This window comes from Mustelus asterias, unplaced genomic scaffold (assembly GCF_964213995.1).
Source record: "Mustelus asterias unplaced genomic scaffold, sMusAst1.hap1.1 HAP1_SCAFFOLD_2746, whole genome shotgun sequence".
Lineage (NCBI taxonomy): Eukaryota > Metazoa > Chordata > Chondrichthyes > Carcharhiniformes > Triakidae > Mustelus > Mustelus asterias.
The window spans coordinates 24,206-47,581 of record NW_027592691.1 but is presented as its reverse complement, the minus strand read 5'-3'; the positions used below and the strand labels follow the sequence as shown (position 1 = coordinate 47,581).

The following is a 23,376-nucleotide window of genomic DNA, read 5'->3' as shown; positions in this document are numbered from 1 at the left end:
CCCCTCGCCCCCCCCCCCCCCCCCCTCCCCCTCCCCCCCCCCTCGCCCCCCCCCCTCCCCCTCCCCCCCCCCCGCCCCCCCTCCCCCCCCCCCCCTCCCCTCGCCCCCCCTCCCCCCCGCCCCCCCCCTCCCCTCGCCCCCCCCCCTCCCCTCCCCCCCCCTCCCCTCGCCCCCCCCCTCCCCTCGCCCCCCCCCTCCCCTCGCCCCCCCCTCCCCTCGCCCCCCCCCTCCCCTCGCCCCCCCCCTCCCCTCGCCCCCCCCTCCCCTCGCCCCCCCCCCTCCCCTCCCCTCGCCCCCCCCTCCCCTCGCCCCCCCCCTCCCCTCGCCCCCCCCCTCCCCTCGCCCCCCCCCCCCCCTCCCCTCACCCCACTCGCCTGGCCCCGCCCCCTTCCCTCGCCCCACTCCCCTCGCCCCACTCCCCTCGCCCCACTCCCCTCGCCCCACTCCCCTCGCCCCACTCCCCTCGCCCCACTCCCTCCCCTCGCCCGCCCCCTGTCCCTCTCCCCCTCCCCCCGGGGGTCTATTTGCTTTTTGGTGTCATTGCACCCAGACCCTTCTCTAATGGTTTGTGTTCTTGATGTAGCCGTCCAGCTCCTGCTCGTGTCCCTGCCCCCACTCGCCCTCCACCAGCAGCTGTGGCTCCTGCCCCAATGCAGCCCCGGCAGCCGGGCCTGATGGCACAGATGGCGAGCACAGCAGCAGGAGTGGCAGTGGGTTCAGCAGTCGGCCATGTGATGGGGAGTGCGCTAACTGGGGCCTTCAGCGGAGGAAGCTCAGAGCCAGCCAAGGCAGACGTTACCTATCAGGTAAGAAAGCATGTCACAGCCAGCCCCTTCCGCAGGTTACTGCTCCTTCATCCCAGGAGTTAAACCAGTGAACCTTCTGTGTATTCTTTACATCCATTCTTAAATGAGAGGACCAAAACTGTACCTGGTGCTCTTGGTGTGGTTTCAACAGTGACCTGTAGAAGTGCAGCAAAGCAAGACCTCCCTACTTTCATAATTCATCCCACTGCAATGGCTAAGATTTAACTTTTTTCCTCAATACTTGCTGTAATTCCATGCTAAAATTTTGTGACCGCAGCACTCCCTCCATTTAAATATTCCTCTGCTTTTCTATGCTACCAAGCAAAGTTCACAATCTCACATTTTCCCACTTTATCCTGCTGCTGTTCGTCAATTCTCCTGCCAGATTTATTATGATGTGTCCCACACACCTGTCTTGCCCCCATTCTCTCTCATCCATAGCAGCTTGTTTGTAATTATCATAGTAGATTAATGTTCTCATTGAATGGTGGAGCAGACTTGATGGGCCTAATGGCCTCCTTCTGCTCCTACGTCTTATGGTCCATCATCCAACTATATCCAGGTCAATCCCTCTTTCTGCTGCCCTCCACTCTCCCTCCAGGAGGGAGACAGTGGCATAGTGATATTGTCACTGGACTAGTAATCCAGAGGCCCAGGGTAATGCTCTGGGGTCATGGGTTTGTGGTAAAAACTCATCTGGGTCACTAATGTCATTTAGGGAAGGAAGTCTGAAATCCTTACCTGTTCTGGCCTACATGTGGCTCCAGGCCCACAGCAGACTCTTAACTGCCCTTGGGCAGTTAGGGATGGGTAATAAATGTTGGCCCAGCCAGCAATACCCACATAGTGAAATTAAAAAAGATGTCTATCTTTTCAGCTCTGATCAAATGGCCACAGAGATTTTCTTTTCTGGATGCTTTTTAGTGTTGCAATGTCACACACCCCTTTGGTCCTTATAAGACTTCAGAGCAGAAGGCCATTCGGCCCATCAAGTCTGCTCCAATGAAATCATAACTGATTTGATATGACAATCCACAACTCCGCTTTTCCACTGGGAGTTGAGGATTATCATGTCATGATCTGCATATGGAATTTTAAGTACATCTTGCTGCTGTAAACCGCTGCAATTCATGAGATGTTGGTACACCCACAGTGCGTTAAGGAGGGAATTCCAGGATTTTGACCCAGTGACAGTGAAGGAAATGGCAGTATAGTGAGTGACTTGGAGGGGAACTTCCAGGTAGTGTTCCCACTTTTCTGCTGCACTTGTCCATCTAGAATTTAGTGGTCATGGGTTTGGAAGGTGCTGCCTCGGGAACCTTGGTGAATTGCTGCAGTACACAGTAAGTTTGACGTCGGCAAGTTATTGGAAGGTGTGATAAGGGATAGGATCTACAAATATTTGGAAAGACAGGGACTTATTAGGGAGAGTCAACTTGGCTTTGTGCGTGGTAGGTCATGTTTGACCAATCTATTAGAATGTTTCAAGGAGGTTACCAGGAAAGTGGATGAAGGGAACAAAAAGAACAAAGAACAGTACAGCACAGGAAACGGGCCCTTCGGCCCTCCAAGCCTGTGCCGCTCCTTGGTCCAACTAGACCAATCGTTTGTATCCCTCCATTCCCAGGCTGCTCATGTGACTATCCAGGTAAGTCTTAAACGATGTCAGCGTGCCTGCCTCCACCACCCTACTTGGCAGCGCATTCCAGGCCCCCACCACCCTCCGTGTAAAAAACGGCGGTGGATGTTGTCTACCTGGATTTCAGCAAGGCCTTTGACAAGGTCCCTCATGGGAGGTTAGTTAGGAAGGTTCAGTCGCTGGGTATACATGGGGAGGTAGTAAATTGGATTAGACACTGGCTCAATGGAAGAAGCCAGAGAGTGGTTGTGGAGGATTGTTTCTCTGAGTGGAGGCCTGTGACTAGTGGTGTGCCGCAGGGATCGATGTTGGGTCCATTGTTGTTTGTCATATATATAAGATCTGGATGATAATGTGGTAAATTGGATCAGCAAATTTGCTGATGATACAAATATTGGAGGTGTAGCGGACAGTGAGGAAGGTTTTCAAAGCTTGCAGAGGGATTTGGACCAACTAGATAAATGGGCTGAAAAATGGCAAATGGAATTTAACACAGATAAGTGAGAGATATTGCACTTTGGAAGGACAAACCAAAGTAGAACGTACAGGGTAAATGGTAGGACTCTGAAGTGTGCAGTTGAACAGAGGGATCTGGGAATACAGGTACAGAATTCCCTAAAAGTGACGTCACAGGTGGATAGGGTTGTAAAGAGTGCCTTTGGTACATTGGCCTTTATAAATCGGAGTATCGAGCATAAAAGTTGGAGTGTTATGGTAAGGTTATATAAGGCATTGGTGAGGCCGAATTTAGAGTATTGTGTACAGTTTTGGTCACCGAATTACAGGAAGGATGTAAATAAGGTTGAAAGAGTGCAGAGAAGGTTCACAAGGATGTAGCCGGGACTTGAGAAGCTGAGTTACGGAGAGAGATTCAACAGGTTGGGATTTTATTCCCTGGAGTGTATAGAAGAATGAGGGGAGATTTGCTAGAGGTGTATAAGATTTTGATGGGTATAGATAGAGTGAATGCAAGCAGGCTTTTTCCGCTGAGGCTAGGGGAGAAAAAAACCAGAGGGCATGGGTTAAGGGTAAAAGGAGAAAAGTTTAAAGGGAATATCAGTGGGGGGCTTCTTCACGCAGAGAGTGGTGGGAGTGTGGAATGAGCTGCTGGATAAAGTGGTAAATGCGGGCTCACTTTTGACATTTGAGAAAAACTTGGACAGGTACACGGATGAGAGGGGTGTGGAGGGATATGGTCCAAGTGCAGGTCAGTGGGACTAGGCAAAAAATGGTTCGGCACAGACAAGAAGGGCCAAAAGGCCTGTTTCTGAGCTGTAATTTTCTATGGTTCTGTGGTTCTCCACACGGCTGCCACTGTATGCTGGCGGGAAGTGGGTGTTTGTGGAAGGGGTGCCAATCAAACAGGCTGCTTTGTCCTGGATGGTGTCAAGCTCCTTGTGTTGTTGGAGCTGCACCCATCCAGGCAAGTGGGGAGCATTCCATCACACTCCTGCTTCCTCCTCAGGTTGGCATCTTGTTGTAGTGTACTGCGTGAAGTGACCTTGACTGAATGGGCTTTCCTGTTTTCACTGCAGGAGCCCCCACTGGCAGCGGCTCAAACGCAGCCCCAGAGCCAGCAGAACATGCCGTGCCAGTTTGAAATGAGGCAATTCCTGGAGTGTGCCCAGAGCCAGCATGACCTGACCCTTTGTGATGGTTTCAATGAGGTATTGAAACAATGCAAATTGTCACATGGTAAGTGGGGGGGGGCAAAGGGCGGCCGGGGGAGGGGGGGGGGCGAAGGGCGGCCGGGGGAGGGGGGGGGGGGGGGGCGAAGGGCGGCCGGGGGAGGGGGGGGCGAAGGGCGGCCGGGGGAGGAGGGGGGCCGAAGGGCGGCCGGGGGAAGGGGGGGGCCGAAGGGCGGCCGGGAGAGGGGGGGTGCGGGCGAAGGGCAGCCGGGGGAGGCGGGGGGTCGAAGGGCGGCCAGGAGTTGGGGGTGTTGGCGGGTGGGGGGAGGTTGGGGGTGAAGAGCGGCCAGGATTGGGGGGTTGACGGGGCAGGGAGTGTCAGGGGAGAGGTTGAGTATCAGGGGCATGGGGTGTGCGGGAGGGGCGAAGGTCCACAGCTTTCTTGTTTCCCTATCAGCTGAACAGCCAATTTCACTGCCTACTCGTGATCATTTGGTCCCCACTCTCAACCCCCACAGCCTATTCCTGCTTCGAATCGTCTTCTGAAGGCCGTGTTGTAATCAATGTGTTCTGTTTTTATAGGTCTATGCTAAAGTGGGAGCTGCTGGTTGGATTTCCGGGGGATGAGAGAGGGAAAGCTGCAATGTGCGACTCTGACCCTTTTGATGATTTAATGATGAGATTGTGGACATCTCAGTTGTGCATAGTCACTTAATGTGAATAAAATGTTCTTGCGATCTTTAAAACCGTCCATGGTTTTCATAGTGAGTGAAAATATCAGTAATGGGAGGATGGGTAAAGATGCCAGAGGTGAGGGAACCTTTTTCTCTGCCGAGAGTTGTGATACAGCAGCAGTTTGAAATGAAGGTGGAATAACTTTCCACAAGGAATGGGAAGTGAACAATCCACTTGGTGAGAGAGAAAGAACAGGGGAATTAATGGGATAATTGATAAAAAGGGCATTGACATAAATGGGCTGAATAGCCTCCATCTGAATACAGTAGTCTAGTAGTTCAATGTTAATGTGTCACAGTGGCCTCCCGCCACCTTACTCCTATCGGTGTCTATGCTGCTGTGTTTTTAATCTCGTCCTTTTTCATCTCAATTACTCCCTATGACTCAAACGTGCTGGCTCCATTGTCCTGATTCTCAACTGGATTTATTACAAAGAAAAGCACAGGAACAGGCTCTTTGTCCCTCCAAGCCTGTACCGATCATGATGCCTGCCTAAACTAAAACTGTATGCACTTGCAGAATCTGTATCCTTCCATTCCCATCCTATTCATGTATTTGTCCAGATGCCCCTTAAATGCCGCTATCGTACCTGCTCCCACCACCTCCCTGGGCAGCGCGTTCCAGACATTGTGTAAAAATAAAAATTGCCTTACACATCTCCTCTAAACTTTTCCCCACGCACCTTTAAACCTATGTCCCCTAGTACTTGACTTTTCTGCCCTAGGAAAGAGCATCTGACTATCTCTGTCCATGCCGCTCATAAACCTCTATCAGGTCACCCCTCAACCTTGTGTCGTTCCAGTGAGAACAAACTATTAGTGGCTATTTTGTGCATAACGTCTCGAGTTTTACATTCTCTCTACGTCTATCAAATCCTTTTATAATTTGACCAGTGTCACCTCACCCAACAGAAAGAGTCCCAACCTGTTTAGCTTGTCTGGATCTTTAGAAATTGTAAGAAGTTTAACAACACCAGGTTAAAGTCCAACAGGTTTATTTGGTAGCAAAAGCCACACAAGCTTTCGAGGCTCTGAGCCCCTTCTTCAGGTGAGTGGGAATTCTGTTCACAAACAGAACTTATAAGACACAGACTCAATTTACATGAATAATGGTTGGAATGCGAATACTTACAACTAATCCAGTCTTTAAGAAACAAAACAATGGGAGTGGAGAGAGCATCAAGACAGGCTAAAAAGATGTGTATTGTCTCCAGACAAGACAGCCAGTGAAACTCTGCAGGTCCACGCAACTGTGGGAGTTACAAATAGTGTGACATAAATTCTGATTCTAGGATCGCATGATAAAGACTCAGGAAATTGTCAGCGCTTACAGGTGCTGACTAGCCTGAGTTCCCCTCCCTGATGTGGAGATGCCGGCGTTGGACTGGGGTAAACACAGTAAGAAGTTTATCAACACCAGGTTAAAGTCCAACAGGTTTATTTGGTAGCAAAAGCCACACAAGCTTTGGATTTCCGGGGATTGAGAGAGGGAAAGCTGCAATGTGCGACTCTGACCCTTTTGATGATTTAATGATGAGATTGTGGACATCTCAGTTGTGCATAGTCACTTAATGTGAATAAAATGTTCATGCGATCTTTAAAACTGTCCATGGTTTTCATAGTGAGTGAAAATATCATTAAGGCTCCAAAAGCTTGTGTGGCTTTTGCTACCAAATAAACCTGTTGGACTTTAACCTGGTGTTGTTAAACTTCTTACTGTGTTCCCCCCGCTGCCCAGAGACAATCCACTGAGCGTGCTGTGTGCCATATTTCAATCCCACTCCATTTCCTGCTAATACACACTGCCTGATATCCACTTTAAAGGAAAGAAAACTACACATCCTAAAAGCCATCTTGAAGGAACTCAGCTGAGTTGTGTTCAGTACCTCTGCCATGCTGTGTAACAACGCTCTTATTCATAGTCATTGTTTGCATTGATAAGTAGTGGCTTTTATTCTTGAGTAGTTTACATGATTTTCAGGAAGTTTTCTGTAAGAAGCTGGGATTCCTTTTAAATCCAATGGCTGACTTGTTTTTGGATGGTGTGTTAAGGAGGCCCTCCTTAGATCGGCACTTCTTCAGGATTGGCTCCTTTTTGTCCTTGGCTTTGGGATTGGACAACTTCTGCAGCTGCTCTGAAAGCACAAACACGAGAAACCAGTTTCAGCAGCACAAGCTACATGCCTCTGGCCAGGGCGGCAACACCCCCTGCCCCAATTATACCCTGTCTAGACCATACACACTCCTATACCCCGTCCAGACCATAATCCCATTATTCCCTATCATGCATAAACTCTCCCATTGTACCCGGTCTAGATCATAAACCTTCCTATTATACCCTGTCTCGTACATAAACCCTCTCATTTTACCCCCTCTGGTACATGAAACCTCCAATGAACCCTCACCTGCTAGTGCAGGATGCGAAAGATCAATATTCTTCAACAGGGATTCATATTTGATGGTCTCTGAATCATCTTGTTCTAAAATGTGTACAAGAAGCATATATTTGAAATATACACGTCAAATATAAATGCACAGAACAGAAGCTGTCCGATACACAAACCTCAAATGGGCTGAACAGTATTATTCAAACTCTTGACATCAGAATACATCCAGCATTTCCAACCTCTCCACCATTCAATAAGGTCTAAATGAGAAAGTGAGGAGCGCTGCCCCTTCATCAGGTGAGTGGGAGTTCTGTTCTCAAACAGGACAAAGAGATCATCAGCCAGGGGAATTGTCCTTTCACACACTTCAATTGTGGGATATTAATCCCTGCTAGTTCTTGCCTCACACCTTATTGATTTTTCAGCCATATCTGGTGCTTTGCCCAGTGGCTGCAGATGGTGTCATTACCTAGTGGCAATGCGACACCAACCAGTCTGGCTGGGAAAGCGCAAGGCCATCAGCCATTCTCTGCATCATTCAACAGGCTCTGAATTTACTCACTTGTTACTTTGATGAGAATATATTTTTTGCGTTCCTTCAGGATGTTGCTGGCAAATTGAAAGGAGTTTTGTTGCGCACTGAGATTCATCAAGTTCCCAGACTCATCAATCAGATCAATGCAAGCTGGAACCATGAAATAGAAAGAAGGTGTTAAGATGCCAGCAGAATTCACATCAAATATCCCACCACTCCCCCTGGGGTCAGTAGCTACTATTCAGCGGTGTTTGCATTTACTTCCCTGGGATTGGTCCTCCATCCCTCCCTAAATCTCTCCAAAATGACCATTCTTCATCTGTGAACATGTCAACTGTGAATCAGTGGCTCACACTCTCACCTCAAGTCAAGCTGTGGCTTCGAACCCACTCCAGGAATTGAGTGTATGACACTCAAAGGAATACTGCACTGTGCAAGGTGCTGTTTTTTGGATGAGACTTTAAATATTAATTCCTCAACCAAATTCAATAAATATTTCCATTATCTTGTTTGAGTGATCTTGACGTGATATTGATTGCCATGTTTGCTACATTACAGCAGTATCCAAATTCCAAAAATATTTAACTGTGAAGGGCTTTGGGATATCCTGAGATTATGAAAAACATTATCAAGATGAAAGTCTACTTTTATTCTGTAATATTTCTAGTGTTGGCTGGAGTGCGCCCATGTTTGGAAGGTAACACACCGGAATCATGTGCTTGCTGTTTTAGTACAGGCTTCCACCACCGATATTGACATACCTTCAGTCTCACACTTGCACGTCTGTTTGACAAAGTCAATGAAATTCATAATTCGACATGAGTGATTCAAAATCGCAATCTGGTCTGCTGTGAATTAAGAGAGGTACAGAATTAAAACTCAAAAGTAAAAGATTGTTGGAGGTTACTTCAGTTAAACTACAATGTCCATTGTCTCCATCAATTCACAATACAAGATGTACTCACTCTCAAGTGACATTGGTTAAAGGTGTGCTGACACTGACTAGTTACTGGAGTGGTTAAACTGTCTGCCTACAGTGATGGTGCCAATCTGGATACAGATGTCCTGGTGGTTCCTATAGGTGTCATAGCATTAACTAGCTTCAGATGTGGTCAAATAAAAGCAAAATACTGCAGATGCTGGAGATCGGCATGCTCCCAGAAAAGTAAATCCATCAATTGCGGTTTTTATTACAGATGTGGTAACAGTGAATAGTTGCAGATGGGGCCACACTGGTCAGGTTCATGGAGCCACTGTCTATCTACAATAGACAGGCGGCATGCAGAAGTTGGGCCAAAGGGCCTGTTTCTGTGCTGTAAACCTCTATGATACTATGGGGCAGCACCGTGGCACAATGGTTAGTACTGCTGCCTCGCAGCGCCAGGGACCCAGGTTCAATTCCGGCCTCGGGACACTGTGCGGAGTTTGCACGTTCTCCTGTGTCTGCGTAGATTTCTTCCGGGTGCTCTGGTTTCCTCAGTCTAAAGATGCGCGGGTTAGATTGATTGGCTATGCTAAATTGACCCTAGTGTCAGGGGGATTAGCAGGGCAAATATCTGGGGTTACAGGAATAGGGCCTGGGTGAGATTGTGGTTGGTGCAGACTCAATGGTTCTCATGTGAGATGATGGCCTCCCCTTCTGCCAGGAGGAATTCTGACTTAAAGGGGAATCCTAACCAGTCACAGAGTGAACTCCGGACATTCTCTCTTCCACCTTCTTCTGTCAGGAAAAAGATACAAAAGTCTGAGGTCACGTACCAACCGACTCAAGAACAGCTTCTTCCCTGCTGCCGTCAGACTTTTGAATGGTCCTACCTCGCACTAAGTTGATCTTTCTCTACACCCTAGCTATAACTGGAACACTACATTCTGCACTCTCTCGTTTCCTTTTCTATGAATGGTATGCTCTGTACAGCACGCAAGAAACAATACTTTTCACTGAATGCTAATACATGTGACAATAAATCAAATCGAATAGCCATTCAGTGAACCCTAACCACTTAGTGAATCCTAACCAGTCACTCAGTGAATCCTAACCAGTCACTCAGTGAATCCTAACCAGTCACTCAGTAAATCCTAACCAATCACTCTCACTCCCTGGTTCTTTCTCCTTCACAGTAAGAAGTCTCACAACACCAGGTTAAAGTCCAACAGGTTTATTTGGTAGCAAAAGCCACTAGCTTTCGGAGCGCTGCTCCTTCGTCAGGTAAGTGGGAGTTCTGTTCACAAACAGGGCATATAAAGACACAAACTCAATTTACAAAATAATGGTTGGAATGCGAGACTTTACAGATAATCAAATCCTAAAGGTACAGACAATGTGAGTGGAGAGAGCATTAAGCACAGGTTAAAGAGATGTGCATTGTCTCCAGACAGGACAGTTAGTGAGATTTTGCAAACCCAGGCAAGTCGTGGGGGTTACAGATATATAAACCCAAGATCCCGGTTGAGGCCGTCCTCATGTGTGGGGAACTTGATTATCAGTCTCTGCTCAGCGACTCTGCGTTGTCATGTGCCGTGAAGGCCGCCTTGGAGAACGCTTACTCGAAGATCAGAGGCCGAATGCCCGTGACCGCTGAAGTGTTCCTCAACAGGAAGAGAACACTCTTGCCTGGTGATTGTCGAGCGATGTTCATTCATCCTTTGTCGTAGCGTCTACATGGTCTCCCCAATGTACCATTCCTCGGGACATCCTTTCCTGCAGCGTATCAGGTAGACAATGTTGGCCGAGTTGCAAGAGTATGTACTGTGTACCTGCTGGATGGTGTTCTCACGTGAGATGATGGCACGTCTTGCAGAGGTTGCTGTGGCAGAGTTGTGTGGTGTCGTGGACACTGTTCTGAAGGCTGGGTAGTTTGCTGCGGACAATGGTCTGTTTGAGGTTGTGCGGTTGTTTGAAGGCAAGAAGTGGGGGTGTAGGGATGGCCTTGGCGAGATGTTCGTCTTCAACAATGACATATTGAAGGCTCTGGAGAAGATGTCGTAGCTTCTCTGCTCCGGGGAAGTACTGGACGACGAAGGGTACTCTGTCCGCCGTGTCCTGTGTTTGTCTTCTGAGGAGGTCGGTGCGGTTTTTCGCTGTGGCGTGTCGGAACTGTCGATCGATGAGTCGAGCGCCATATCCTGTTCTTATGAGGGCATCTTTCAGCATCTGAAGGTGTCTGTTGCGATCCTCCTCATCTGAGCAGATCCTATGTATACGGAGGGCTTGTCTGTAGGGGATGGCTTCTTTAACGTGTTTAGGGTGGAAGCTGGTGAAGTGGAGCATCGTGAGGTTATCCATGGGCTTGCGGTACAGTGGGGTGCTGAGGTGACCGTCCTTGATGGAGATGCGTGTGTACAAGAATGCAACCGATTCCAGACAGTAGTTCATGGTGAGTCTGATGGTGGGATGGAACTTGTTGATGTCATCATATAGTTGTTTCAGTGATTGTTCACCATGAGTCCAAAGAAAGAAAATGTCATCGATGTATCTACTGTATAGCATCGTTTGAAGGTCCTGTGCGGTGAAGAGGTCTTGTTCGAAGCTGTGCAAGAAGATGTTGGCATATTGAGGTGCGAATTTGGTCCCCATGGCTGTTCTGTGTGTCTGGAAGAAGAACTGGTTGTTGAAGGTGACGACATTGTGGTCCAGGATGAAGCGGATGAGTTGTAAAATTGCATCTGGAAACTGGCAGTTGTTGGCGTTGAGTACTGAGGCAGTTGCAGCAATGGTATCATCGTGGGGGATGTTGGTGTAGAGTGCCGGGACATCCATTGTGACGAGGAGTGCTCCTGGTTCAACTGCTCCGTGTGTGCCGAGTTTCTGTAGGAAGTCCGTAGTGTCACAACAAAAGCTGGGGGTTCTTTGTACAATGGGTTTCAGGATGCCCTCGATGTAGCCAGAGAGGTTCTCGCACAGAGTCCCATTGCCCGATATGATGGGACGGCCGGGTGTATTTGCCTTGTGTATCTTCGGGAGGCAGTAGAGATCTCCAACGCGGGGAGTAAGTAGGATGAGAGCACGGAGGGTGCTCTGAAGGTCCGGATCAAAGCCTTGATCAGTCTGCTAAGTTGACGGGTGTGTTCTTTGGTCGGATCTGCGGGTAGCTGTCTGTAGTGTTCCTCGTTGTTCAGTTGTCGGTACACTTCTTTGCAGTAATCCGTTCTGTTCAGTACAAAGATGGCCCCTCCTTTGTCTGCTGATTTGATAACAATGTTGCGGTTTGTCTTGAGAGTGCGGATGGCATTGCATTGTGCTTGGGTGATGTTCGGGGCTGTCTTGTGAGTGCGGCTGATTAATCTGGTGTTGACGCACCTCCTGATGGCTTGGGCATACATGTCAAGTCGAGGGCAGCGGCCTTCCGGAGAAGACCAATTCGACTCTTTCCTCGTCGGTTGCTGCACTGCGGATCTCTCTGTCGGCTGTTCCGGTTCATTGGCTGTCTCATTGTGTTCGCTGTTGGCCTCTTGGGGTTCGTGGAAGAACTCCCGCAGTCTTATTCGCCTGATGAATTCCTCTGTGTCTGCTGCGAGACTGATGGGGTCTATTTTGGTGGTGGGGCAGAAATTGAGCCCTCGGCTGAGAACTTCAATTTCATCTGGTTGAAGTGTGCAGTCCGACAAGTTGACAATGGACTTCCCTGCAGTGGTACTGTTTTCTGCTGTGGTACCGGGGGAGGCTTGGTTGCTGCTGGTGGTGATGCCGAGTTTCTCAAGTTTCCTGTTCTTGGTGTGCATGTAGATGGCATCATTCTTTTGTCTCGTCTGCTTGGCAGAGTTTCGCAGCTGGTCTGCGTCCTGAGCGCAAGTTGAGAATATGGATTCGATCTTGGTTTCCAGGATGCGATGTTTGCTGTAGAGCTGGTGTATGAGGTGGTTGAGGAGTGTGAGAGAGGTGCGACGGCAAAGTCTCTCAGCGTAGTCTGTGTTATAGGTTGACCTGAGTGGGTTTGTGATCTGTAATCCTTTTGGTATCTTGTCTGCTTTCTTGCATCTTTGTAGAAACTTGATGTCTGTGTCAATATGCGTGATCTACTTGGAGATCCTCTCCACTTGGAGCCGGCAGTTTGCAGTGTTGATGGTAGTCATGATATGGAGATGCTGGCGTTGGACTGGGGTAAACACAGTAAGAACTCTCACAACACCAGGTTAAAGTCCAACAGGTTTATTTGGTAGCAAAAGCCACTAGCTTTCGAAGCGCTGCTCCTTCATCAGGTAAGTGGGAGTTCTGTTCACAAACAGGGCATATAAAGACACAAACTCAATTTACAAAATAATGGTTGAAATGTGAGTCTTTACAGGTAATCAAGTCTTAAAGATACAGACAATGTGAGTGGAGAGAGCATTAAGCACAGGTTAAAGAGATGTGCATTGTCTCCAGGCAGGACAGTTAGTGAGATTTTGCAAACCCAGGCAAGTCGTGGGGGTTACAAATGGTGTGACATGAACCCAAGATCCCGGTTGAGGCCGTCCTCATGTGTGCGGAACTTGGCTATGAACCACATATTGCCACAACCTCGTGAGTCTCTTTTGCATTCTGTCTGCTTCACATCCTTCCGAAAGAATGGTGCTTCGAATTGCATACACTGCAGTGAAGCCTGAAGCAGTGTTTTACAAAGACTGATCGCGGGGGCATGCCTTATGAGGATAGGTTGAGTGAGCTCGGCCTTTCTCCTTGGAGAGACGAAGGATGAGGGGTGACCTGATAGAGGTATATAAGATGTTGAGAGGTATTGATCGAGTGGACAGTCAGAGGCCTTTTCCTAGGGCTGAAATGGTTGCCACAAGAGGACACAGGTTTAAGCTGGGGAGTAGGTACAGAGGAGATGACAGGGGTAAGTTTTTCACTCAGAGGTGGTGGGTGCATGGAATGGGCTGCCAGCAACGGTGGTGGCAGATTCATTAGGGTCTTTTAAGAGACTTTTAGATAAGTACATGGAACTTAGTAAGATAGAGGGTTATAGGTAAGCCTAGTAATCGCTAAGGTAGGGATATGTTCGGCACAACTTTGTGGCCTGAAGGGCCTGTATTGTGCTGTAGTTTTTCTATGTTTCTAAATTGAGTTTGTGTCTTTATATGCCCTGTTTGTGAACAGAACTCCCACTTACCTGACGAAGGAGCAGTGCTCCGAAAGCTAGTGGCTTTTGCTATCAAATAAACCTGCTGGACTTTAACCTGGTGTTGTGAGACTTCTTACTGTATTTACCCCAGTCCAACACCGACATCTCCACAACTTTCTCCTTCCACCAGTGGGAACAGTTTCTCTCTCTAAGCTGTCCAGAAACCTCATGATTTTCAACACTTTTATCAAATCTCTGCCTTTTCTTCTTGAAAGAGGTCAGTTCCAGCTTTACAAATCTTTCAGCATAACCGAGGACTTTCATTGCCACAACCTCATGAGTCTCTTTTGCATTCTGTCTGCTTCACATCCTTCCGAAAGAATGGTGCTTCTAATTGGATACACTGCAGTGGAGCCTGAAGCAGTGTTTTACAAAGATGTCACAATGAGGGTGACTGCTTTGTGCAACACCTTCCCTCAGTCCACAATCAGTTGGAATGTTTTGTTGAAGTTGTACAAGACATTAGTAAGGCCACACTTGGAATACTGTGTGCAATTCTGGTCACCCTATTATAGAAAGGATATTATTAAACTAGAAAGAGTGCAGAAAAGATTTACTAGGATGTTACCAGGACTTGATGGATTGGGTTATAAGGAGAGGCTGGATAGACTGGAACTTTTTTCTCTGGAGCGTAGGAGGCTGAGGGGTGATCTTATAGAGGTCTATAAAATAAAGAGGGGCACAGATCAGTTGGTCAATATTTTTCCCCAAAGGTAGGGGAGTCTAAAACTACAGGGCACAGATTTAAGGTGAGAGGGGAGAGATGCAAAAGTGTCCAGAGGGGCAATTTTTTCACATAGAGGGTGATGAGTGTCTGGAACAAGCTGCCAGAGGTAGTAGTAGAGGTGGGTACAATTTTGTCTTTGAAAAGTATTTAGATAGTTACATGGATACGATGGATATAGAGGGATATGGGCCAAATGCGGGCAATTGGGATTAGCTTAAGGATTTTTTAAAAAAAGGCGGCATGGACAAGTTGGGCCGAAGGGCCTGTTTCTATGCTGTAAACCTCTATGACTCCAAGCAGAACCCAACCTTCCTGTCTCATCATTTTAACTCAGCATTTTGTTCTCATGCTGTGTCCTTGGCCTGCTGCAAAGCTCCAGTGAAGCCCAATGCAAACTGGAGGAACAGCATCTCCTCTTCCAACTGGGCACAATACAGCCTTCTGGACAACAACTGTGAACTCTCTCCTCCTGGGCAGCACAGTGGTACAATGGTTAGCACTGCTGCCTCACAGCGCCAGTGACCCGGGTTCAATTCCAGCCTTAGGTAACTGTCTGTTGGAGTTTGCACGTTCTCCGTGTCTGCGTGGGTTTCCTCCGGGTGCTCCGGTTTCCTCCCACACTGCAAAGATGGTGTGCGTGATTGGCCATGCTGAATTGCCCCTGGTGTGGTGTCCGGGGATGTGTGGGTTATGTGGATTGGCCGTGATCAATGTATGGGGTTGCAGGGATGGAGTGGGCCTGGGTAGAATGCTCTATCAGAGAGTCTCATGTCAGTTGTAGGAAACTATTAGAGAAACTTCTGAAGGAGAGCATCTATCACCACTTGGAGAGACAAAGCTTGATTCAGGGATAGTCAGCATGACTTCGTCAGAGGGAGGTCATGCCTAACAAATTTGAATTTTTTGAAGAGGTGAGCAGGTGTGTAGACGAGGGTAGTGCAGTCGATGTAGTTTATACGGATTTCAGCAAAGCCTTTGACAAGGTCCCACATGGGAGACTTGTAAAAATGGTAAATTCACATGGGATACAGGGTAATTTGATAAAGTGGATTCAAAATTGGCTCAGTTATAGGAGACAGAGGGTGATGATAGAAGACTGCTTTAGTGACAGGAAGCCTGTGTCCTTAGCGTACCAGTGACGTACGTGCTGGGTCCCCTATTATTCGTCATTTATATAAATGACATTGATGACTATTTGGGGGGTAGGATTTGTAGGTTTGTGGATGACACTGAGATTGGCCAGGTGGTTAACAGTGAGGTGGAGTGTCTTGGGCTACAAGATGATGTAGATGGGATGGTCAAACAGGCAGATAAGTGGCGGATGGAAGTTAACCCTGAAAAGTTTGAGGTGATACACTTTGGAAGGAGTAATTTAACAAGAAAGTCTTCAATGAATGGTGGGACTCTTGGAAGTTCTGTGGAACAAAGGGACCTTGGCATATTTGTCCACAGATCACTGAAAGCGGAAGAGCATGTTAGTAGGATGGTGAAAAAGACATATGGGATACTTGCCTTTATCAATCGAGACATAGGTTACAAAAGCAGGGAAGTCATGTTGGAGTTTCATAGAACTTTAATGAGGCCACAGCGAGAGTATTGTACGCAGTTCTGATCGCTACATTATCGGAAGGATGTGATTGCACTGGAAGGGATGCAGAGGAGATTCACTAGGAAGCTGCCTGGGATGGAGCATTTAAGTTATGAAGAGAGGTTGGAGAGGCTGGGCTGTTTTCATTGGAATAGAGAAGACTGAGGGGCGACCTGATCGAAATGTCCAAGATTATGAGGGACATGGACAGAGTGGATAAGGAGCAGCTATTCCCCTTAGTTGAAGGATCAGTCATGAGGTTCAAGGTGAGGGGCAGGTGGTTTAGAGGGGATGTGAAGAAAAACTTATTTATCCAGAAGGTGGTGACGGACTGGAATGTACTGTCTGGGAGGGTAGTGGAGGCGGGTTGCCTCACATCCTTTAAAAAGTATCTAGATGATCACTTGGTACATCATTACATTTAGGGCTATGGGCCAAGTGCTGGCAGATGGGATTAGGTGGGAGTTCAGGTGTTTCTTGTGTGTTGGTATGGACGTGATGGGCTGAAGGGCCTCTTCTGTGCTGTATGATTCGATGATGATGTGGAGGTGCCGGCGTTGGACTGGGGTAAACACAGTAAGAAGTTTAACAACACCAGGTTAAAGTCCAACAGGTTTATTTGGTAGCAAAAGCCACACAAGCTTTCGGAGCTCTAAGCCCCTTCTTCAGGTGAGTGGGAATTCTGTTCGCAAACAGAGCTTATAAAGACACAGACTCAATTTACATGAATAATGGTTGGAATGCAAATACTTACAACTAATCAAGTCTTTAAGAAACAAAACAATGTGAGTGGAGAGAGCATCAAGACAGGCTAAAAAGATGTGTATTGTCTCCAGACAAGACAGCCAGTGAAACTCTGCAGGTCCACGCAACTGTGGGAGTTACAAATAGTGTGACATGAACCCAATATCCCGGTTGAGGCCGTCCTCGTGTGTGCGGAACTTGGCTATCAGTTTCTGCTCAGCGACTCTGCGCTGTCGTGTGTCGCAAAGGCCGCCTTGGAGAACGCTTACCCGAATATCAGAGGCCGAATGCCCGTGACCGCTGAAGTGCTCCCCAACAGGAAGAGAACAGTCTTGCCTGGTGATTGTCGAGCGGTGTTCATTCATCCGTTGTCGCAGCGTCTGCATAGTTTCCCCAATGTACCATGCCTTGGGACATCCTTTCTTGCAGCGTATCAGGTAGACAATATGATCCTGAAGTCTGTCCCGAGGCATGGTACATTGGGGAAACTATGCAGACGCTGCGACAACGGATGAATGAACACCGCTTGACAATCACCAGGCAAGACTGTTCTCTTCCTGTTGGGGAGCACTTCAGCGGTCACGGGCATTCGGCCTCTGATGTTCGGATAAGCGTTCTCCAAGGCGGCCTTCGCGACACACGACAGCGCTGAGTCGCTGAGCAGAAACTGATAGCCAAGTTCCGCACACACGAGGACGGCCTCAACCGGGATATTGGGTTCATGTCACACTATTTGTAACTCCCACAGTTGCGTGGACCTGCAGAGTTTCACTGGCTGTCTTGTCTGGAGACAATACACATCTTTTTAGCCTGTCTTGATGCTCTCTCCACTCACATTGTTTTGTTTCTTAAAGACTTGATTAGTTGTAAGTATTCGCATTCCAACCATTATTTATGTAAATTGAGTCTGTGTCTTTATAAGCTCTGTTTGTGAACAGAATTCCCACTCACCTGAAGAAGGGGCTTAGAGCTCCGAAAGCTTGTGTGGCTTTTGCTACCAAATAAACCTGTTGGACTTTAACCTGGTGTTGTTAAACTTCTTACTGTGATTCGATGATGACAGACCCCACTTGGAGTACTGTGCTCAGTTCTGGTCGCCTCATTACAGGAAGCATGTGGAAATGATTGAAAGGGTGCAGAGGAGATTTACAAGGATGTTGCCTGGATTGAGAGGCATGCCTTATGAGGATAGGCTGAGGGAGCTCGGTCTTTTCTCCTTGGAGAGACGTAGGATGAGAGGAGACCTAATAGAGGTATATAAGATGTTGAGAGGCATAGGTCGGGTGGACTCTCAGAGGCTTTTTCCCAGGGTGGAAATGGCTGCTACAAGAGGACACAGGTTTAAGGTGCTGGGGGGTAGGTACAGAGGAAATGTTGGGGGGAAGTTTTTCACACAGAGGGTGGTGGGCGAGTGGAATGGGCTGCCGTCAGTGGTGGTGGAGACAAACTCAATAGGGTCTTTTAAGAGACTCCTGGATGAGTACATGGGACTTAATAGGATGGAGGGTATAGGTAGGCCTAGAAGGTAGGGATATGTTCAGCACAACTTGTGGGGCCGAAGGGCCTGTTTGTGCTGTAGTCTTCCTATGTTTCTAATTATCCAATTCTCTTTTGACAGTTACAATTGAGCTTGTCTCCACCACATTCTCAGTCAGGGCATTCCAGATCCAAACTTCTCTGTGTGTAAACACATTTCTCCTCAACGCTGAACCTTTCATCATTGTTCTCTGGTTCTCCACCCTTCCGCCAATGGAAACAATTTCTCCCGATGCACTCTGTCCATCAACCTTTTGAATACCTCTATCAAATTGTTTCTCAACCTTCTCCGAGAACAGTAGTCCCAACCTCCCCAATCTATCCATTTAACTGAGGTTCCTCATCCCTAGAACTAATCTCGTGAATTTTTGTTCTATGCCCGTTGTTTATGAAGCCCAGGACTCCATATGCTTTATAATCACTTTCTCAACATGCCCTGAAACCTTCAATGGCTTGTGCACCTAGTTCCCCCACTCGCATTCACGTTAGAATTGTATCCTTTATTTTATATTCTCTTTCACCTGTCCTTCCTACCAAAGTAAATCACTTAATGTCGCTCCACATTAAATTTCAGCTGTCCATTCTACCAACCTGTAGGGTGGCATGGTGGCACAGTGGTTAGCACTGCTACCTCACAGCACCAGGGACCTGGGTTCGATTCCCGGCTTGGGTCACTGTCTGTGTGGAGTTTGCACATTCTCCCCATGTCTGCGAGGGTTTCCTCTGAGTGCTCCGGTTTCCTCCCACTATCCAAAAATGTGCGGGCGAGGTGGATTGGCTATACTGAGTTGCCCCTTTGTGTCGGGAGGACTAGCAGGGTCAATACATGGGGTTATGGGGATAGGGGCTGGGTGGGATTGTGGTCAGTGCAGACTTGATGGGCTGAATGGCCTCCTTCTGCACTGTAGGATTTTATGATTCTATGATCCTGAAGTCTGTCATTATTCTCCTCTCAGTTTCCAATAATTCCAGGTTTTGTGCCATTCACAAATATTTTGTAACTCAGTTACACTGAGAAAAATGCTATATCAATGCTATATAGAGAGATATATTTATATAAAAAATATAGTTGGTGTGTAAATACCACTTTTTACTTAACAGTAAGTGTGTGCCTGTGTATGACTATATACATTATAGAATTTAAAATACATTTACTGTTTGAAAATAGTGTATATACCAACAGCAAACTTGACAATATTCTGTCCCACTGCACTATATGTTATCAAGTGGAATGCACACTGATTTGGAAAATTACCCTGAGTTTTGAAGTCCAGTCCATCGAGTGTTGTTGTTATTCAGTCTTTCCTGGGAGCTTGTATCATTTAATTCTTAATTCCCAGGATCATAGGAACAGGAATCAGTCAATCAGCATCTCCAGATGATTCTACCATTCAATCAGGGCTGACAATATCTTAACCAAATATCTCACAAAAAGCTGCAACCACAGTTGAATATTTTCAAATTATCCTAGCCTCATTATCTTTTGGAGAAAAGTTCCAAATTACCTTTGGGATGAAGAACTGTTTCCTGACATCACCATTCAACAGTTTAGTTTGAATTTTGCATTCCAACATCTGAAATGGGGAGATTCTCCCGCCATGTGCACCGGCGCGATTCTCCCACCATGTGCACCGGCGCGATTCTCCCGCCGTGTGCACCGGCGCGATTCTCCCACCATGTGCACCGGCGCGATTCTCCCACCATGTGCACCGGCGCGATTCTCCCGCCGTGTGCACCGGCGCGATTCTCCCACCATGTGCACCGGCGCGATTCTCCCACCATGTGCACCGGCGCGATTCTCCCACCATGTGCACCGGTGCGATTCTCCCGCCGTGTGCACCGGCGCGATTCTCCCACCATGTGCACCGGCGCGATTCTCCCACCATGTGCACCGGCGCGATTCTCCCACCATGTGCACCGGCGCGATTCTCCCACCATGTGCACCGGCGCGATTCTCCCACCATGTGCACCGGCGCGATTCTCCCGCCGTGTGCACCGGCGCGATTCTCCCGCCGTGCGCACCGGCGCGATTCTCCCACCATGTGCACCGGCGCGATTCTCCCGCCGTGTGCACCGGCGCGATTCTCCCGCCATGTGCACCGGCGCGATTCTCCCGCCATGTGCACCGGCGCGATTCTCCCACCATGTGCACCGGCGCGATTCTCCCGCCATGTGCACCGGCGCGATTCTCCCGCCATGTGCACCGGCGCGATTCTCCCGCCATGTGCACCGGCGCGATTCTCCCGCCATGTGCACCGGTGTGATTCTCCCGCCATGTGCACCGGCGTGATTCTCCCGCCATGTGCACTGGTGCGATTCTCCCGCCATGTGCACCGGTGTGATTCTCCCGCCATGTGCACTGGTGCGATTCTCCCGCCATGTGCACTGGTGCGATTCTCCCGTCATGTGCACCGGTGCGATTCTCCCGCCATGTGCACCGGTGCGATTCTCCCGCCGTGCGCACCGGCGCGATTCTCCCATCATGTGCACCGGCGTGATTCTCCCGCCATGTGCACCGGTGCAATTCTCCCGCCATGTGCACCGGCGCGATTCTCCCGTCATGTGCACCGGCGCGATTCTCCCGTCATGTGCACCGGCGCGATTCTCCCGCCATGTGCACCGGCGCGATTCTCCCGCCATGTGCACCGGTGCGATTCTCCCGCCGTGCGCACCGGCGCGATTCTCCCGCCATGTGCACCGGTGCGATTCTCCCGCCATGTGCACCGGTGCGATTCTCCCGCCGTGCGCACCGGTGCGATTCTCCCGCCATGTGCACCGGTGCGATTCTCCCGCCATGTGCACCGGTGCGATTCTCCCGCCATGTGCACCGGTGTGATTCTCCCGTCATGTGCACTGGTGCGATTCTCCCGCCATGTGCACCGGTGCGATTCTCCCGCCATGTGCACCGGTGCGATTCTCCCGCCATGTGCACCGGTGCGATTCTCCCGCCATGTGCACCGGTGCGATTCTCCCGCCATGTGCACCGGCGCGATTCTCCCGCCATGTGCACCGGTGCAATTCTCCCGTCATGTGCACCGGCGCGATTCTCCCGTCATGTGCACCGGTGCGATTCTCCCGCCGTGTGCACCGGCGCGATTCTCCCGCCATGTGCACTGGTGCGATTCTCCCGCCATGTGCACCGGTGCGATTCTCCCGCCGTGCGCACCGGCGCGATTCTCCCGCCGTGCGCACCGGTGCGATTCTCCCGCCGTGCGCACCGGTGCGATTCTCCCGCCGTGCGCACCGGTGCGATTCTCCCGCCATGTGCACCGGTGCAATTCTCCCGTCATGTGCACCGGCGCGATTCTCCCGCCATGTGCACCGGCGCGATTCTCCCGCCATGTGCACCGGCGCGATTCTCCCGCCATGTGCACCGGTGCGATTCTCCCGTCATGTGCACCGGCGCGATTCTCCCGCCATGTGCACCGGTGTGATTCTCCCGCCATGTGCACCGGTGTGATTCTCCCGCCATGTGCACCGGTGTGATTCTCCCGCCATGTGCACCGGTGTGATTCTCCCGCCATGTGCACCGGTGCGATTCTCCCGCCATGTGCACCGGCGCGATTCTCCCGCCATGTGCACTGGTGCGATTCTCCCGTCATGTGCACCGGTGCGATTCTCCCGCCGTGCGCACCGGTGTGATTCTCCCGCCATGTGCACCGGTGCGATTCTCCCGCCATGTGCACTGGTGCGATTCTCCCGTCATGTGCACCGGTGCGATTCTCCCGCCATGTGCACTGGTGCGATTCTCCCGCCATGTGCACCGGTGCAATTCTCCCGCCATGTGCACTGGTGCGATTCTCCCGCCATGTGCACTGGTGCGATTCTCCCGTCATGTGCACCGGTGCGATTCTCCCGCCATGTGCACTGGTGCGATTCTCCCGCCATGTGCACCGGTGCGATTCTCCCGCCGTGTGCACTGGTGCGATTCTCCCGTCATGTGCACTGGTGCGATTCTCCCGTCATGTGCACCGGTGCGATTCTCCCGCCGTGTGCACTGGTGCGATTCTCCCGTCATGTGCACCGGTGCGATTCTCCCGCCGTGCGCACCGGTGTGATTCTCCCGCCATGTGCACCGGTGCGATTCTCCCGCCATGTGCACTGGTGCGATTCTCCCGCCATGTGCACTGGTGCGATTCTCCCGCCATGTGCACCGGTGCGATTCTCCCGCCGTGTGCACTGGTGCGATTCTCCCGCCATGTGCACTGGTGCGATTCTCCCGCCATGTGCACCGGTGCGATTCTCCCGCCGTGTGCACTGGTGCGATTCTCCCGTCATGTGCACTGGTGCGATTCTCCCGTCATGTGCACCGGTGCGATTCTCCCGCCGTGTGCACTGGTGCGATTCTCCCATCATGTGCACCGGTGCGATTCTCCCGCCGTGCGCACCGGTGTGATTCTCCCGCCATGTGCACCGGTGCGATTCTCCCGCCATGTGCACTGGTGCGATTCTCCCGTCATGTGCACCGGTGTGATTCTCCCGCCATGTGCACCGGTGTGATTCTCCCGCCATGTGCACTGGTGCGATTCTCCCGTCATGTGCACCGGTGCGATTCTCCCGCCATGTGCACCGGTGCGATTCTCCCGCCGTGCGCACCGGTGCGATTCTCCCGTCATGTGCACTGGTGCGATTCTCCCGTCATGTGCACTGGTGCGATTCTCCCGTCATGTGCACCGGTGCGATTCTCCCGCCATGTGCACCGGTGCGATTCTCCCGCCATGTGCACCGGTGCGATTCTCCCGCCATGTGCACCGGTGCGATTCTCCCGCCGTGTGCACCGGCGCGATTCTCAGGTCCCGCTGGCAGCACGCCCCCGCCCGCAGGTTTCCCACTAGCATGTGGTGACATCAACGGGAAATCACATTGACAGCAGCGGGACCAAAGAATCCCGCCGCCAGCAAACAGCACGGCATCACCCGCCACTGGGAAACACACGGCTTGGGAGGTCGGA

The 23,376-nt window shown here is 50.0% G+C and overlaps 2 protein-coding genes across 6 annotated transcripts in view; one reads left to right on the top strand and one right to left on the bottom strand.

Annotated features, from left to right (window-relative positions):
• The first annotated feature begins 582 nt into the window (after positions 1 to 582).
• On the top strand, positions 583 to 6,501 carry chchd10 (coiled-coil-helix-coiled-coil-helix domain containing 10). The gene is made up of 3 exons (XM_078207816.1): positions 583 to 806; positions 3,981 to 4,140; positions 4,656 to 6,501. Exons 1-3 carry the CDS (start codon positions 651 to 653, stop codon positions 4,664 to 4,666), a joined length of 327 nt encoding a protein of 108 aa, XP_078063942.1. The 5' UTR covers positions 583 to 650; the 3' UTR covers positions 4,667 to 6,501.
• LOC144489987 (uncharacterized protein C22orf15-like) overlaps positions 5,788 to 23,376 on the bottom strand; it is a 40,347-nt gene continuing 22,758 nt past the window's right edge. The window contains exons 3-6 of one of the 5 annotated variants that reach the window (XM_078207813.1): positions 8,491 to 8,577; positions 7,757 to 7,879; positions 7,213 to 7,287; positions 6,346 to 6,942 (exon numbers count right to left, since the gene is read on the bottom strand). In XM_078207813.1, the coding sequence (XP_078063939.1) occupies positions 6,785 to 6,942; positions 7,213 to 7,287; positions 7,757 to 7,879; positions 8,491 to 8,577 (443 nt within the window). In that variant the 3' untranslated portion in view covers positions 6,346 to 6,784. Of the gene's footprint in view, positions 7,288 to 7,756; positions 7,880 to 8,490; positions 8,578 to 23,376 lie in introns of all 5 variants that reach the window. The other 4 variants (XM_078207814.1, XM_078207815.1, XM_078207811.1 and 1 more) reach the window with 4 other exon arrangements.

What these genes read in the sequence shown, in the direction of transcription:
- chchd10 (XM_078207816.1), top strand. Translation starts at nt 651, where the DNA reads ATGCAGCCCCGGCAGCCGGGCCTGATGGCACAGATGGCGAGCACAGCA. An exon ending in AGGCAGACGTTACCTATCAG is followed by an intron (nt 807 to 3,980) that starts GTAAGAAAGCAT and finishes TTTTCACTGCAG; the next exon opens with GAGCCCCCACTGGCAGCGGC.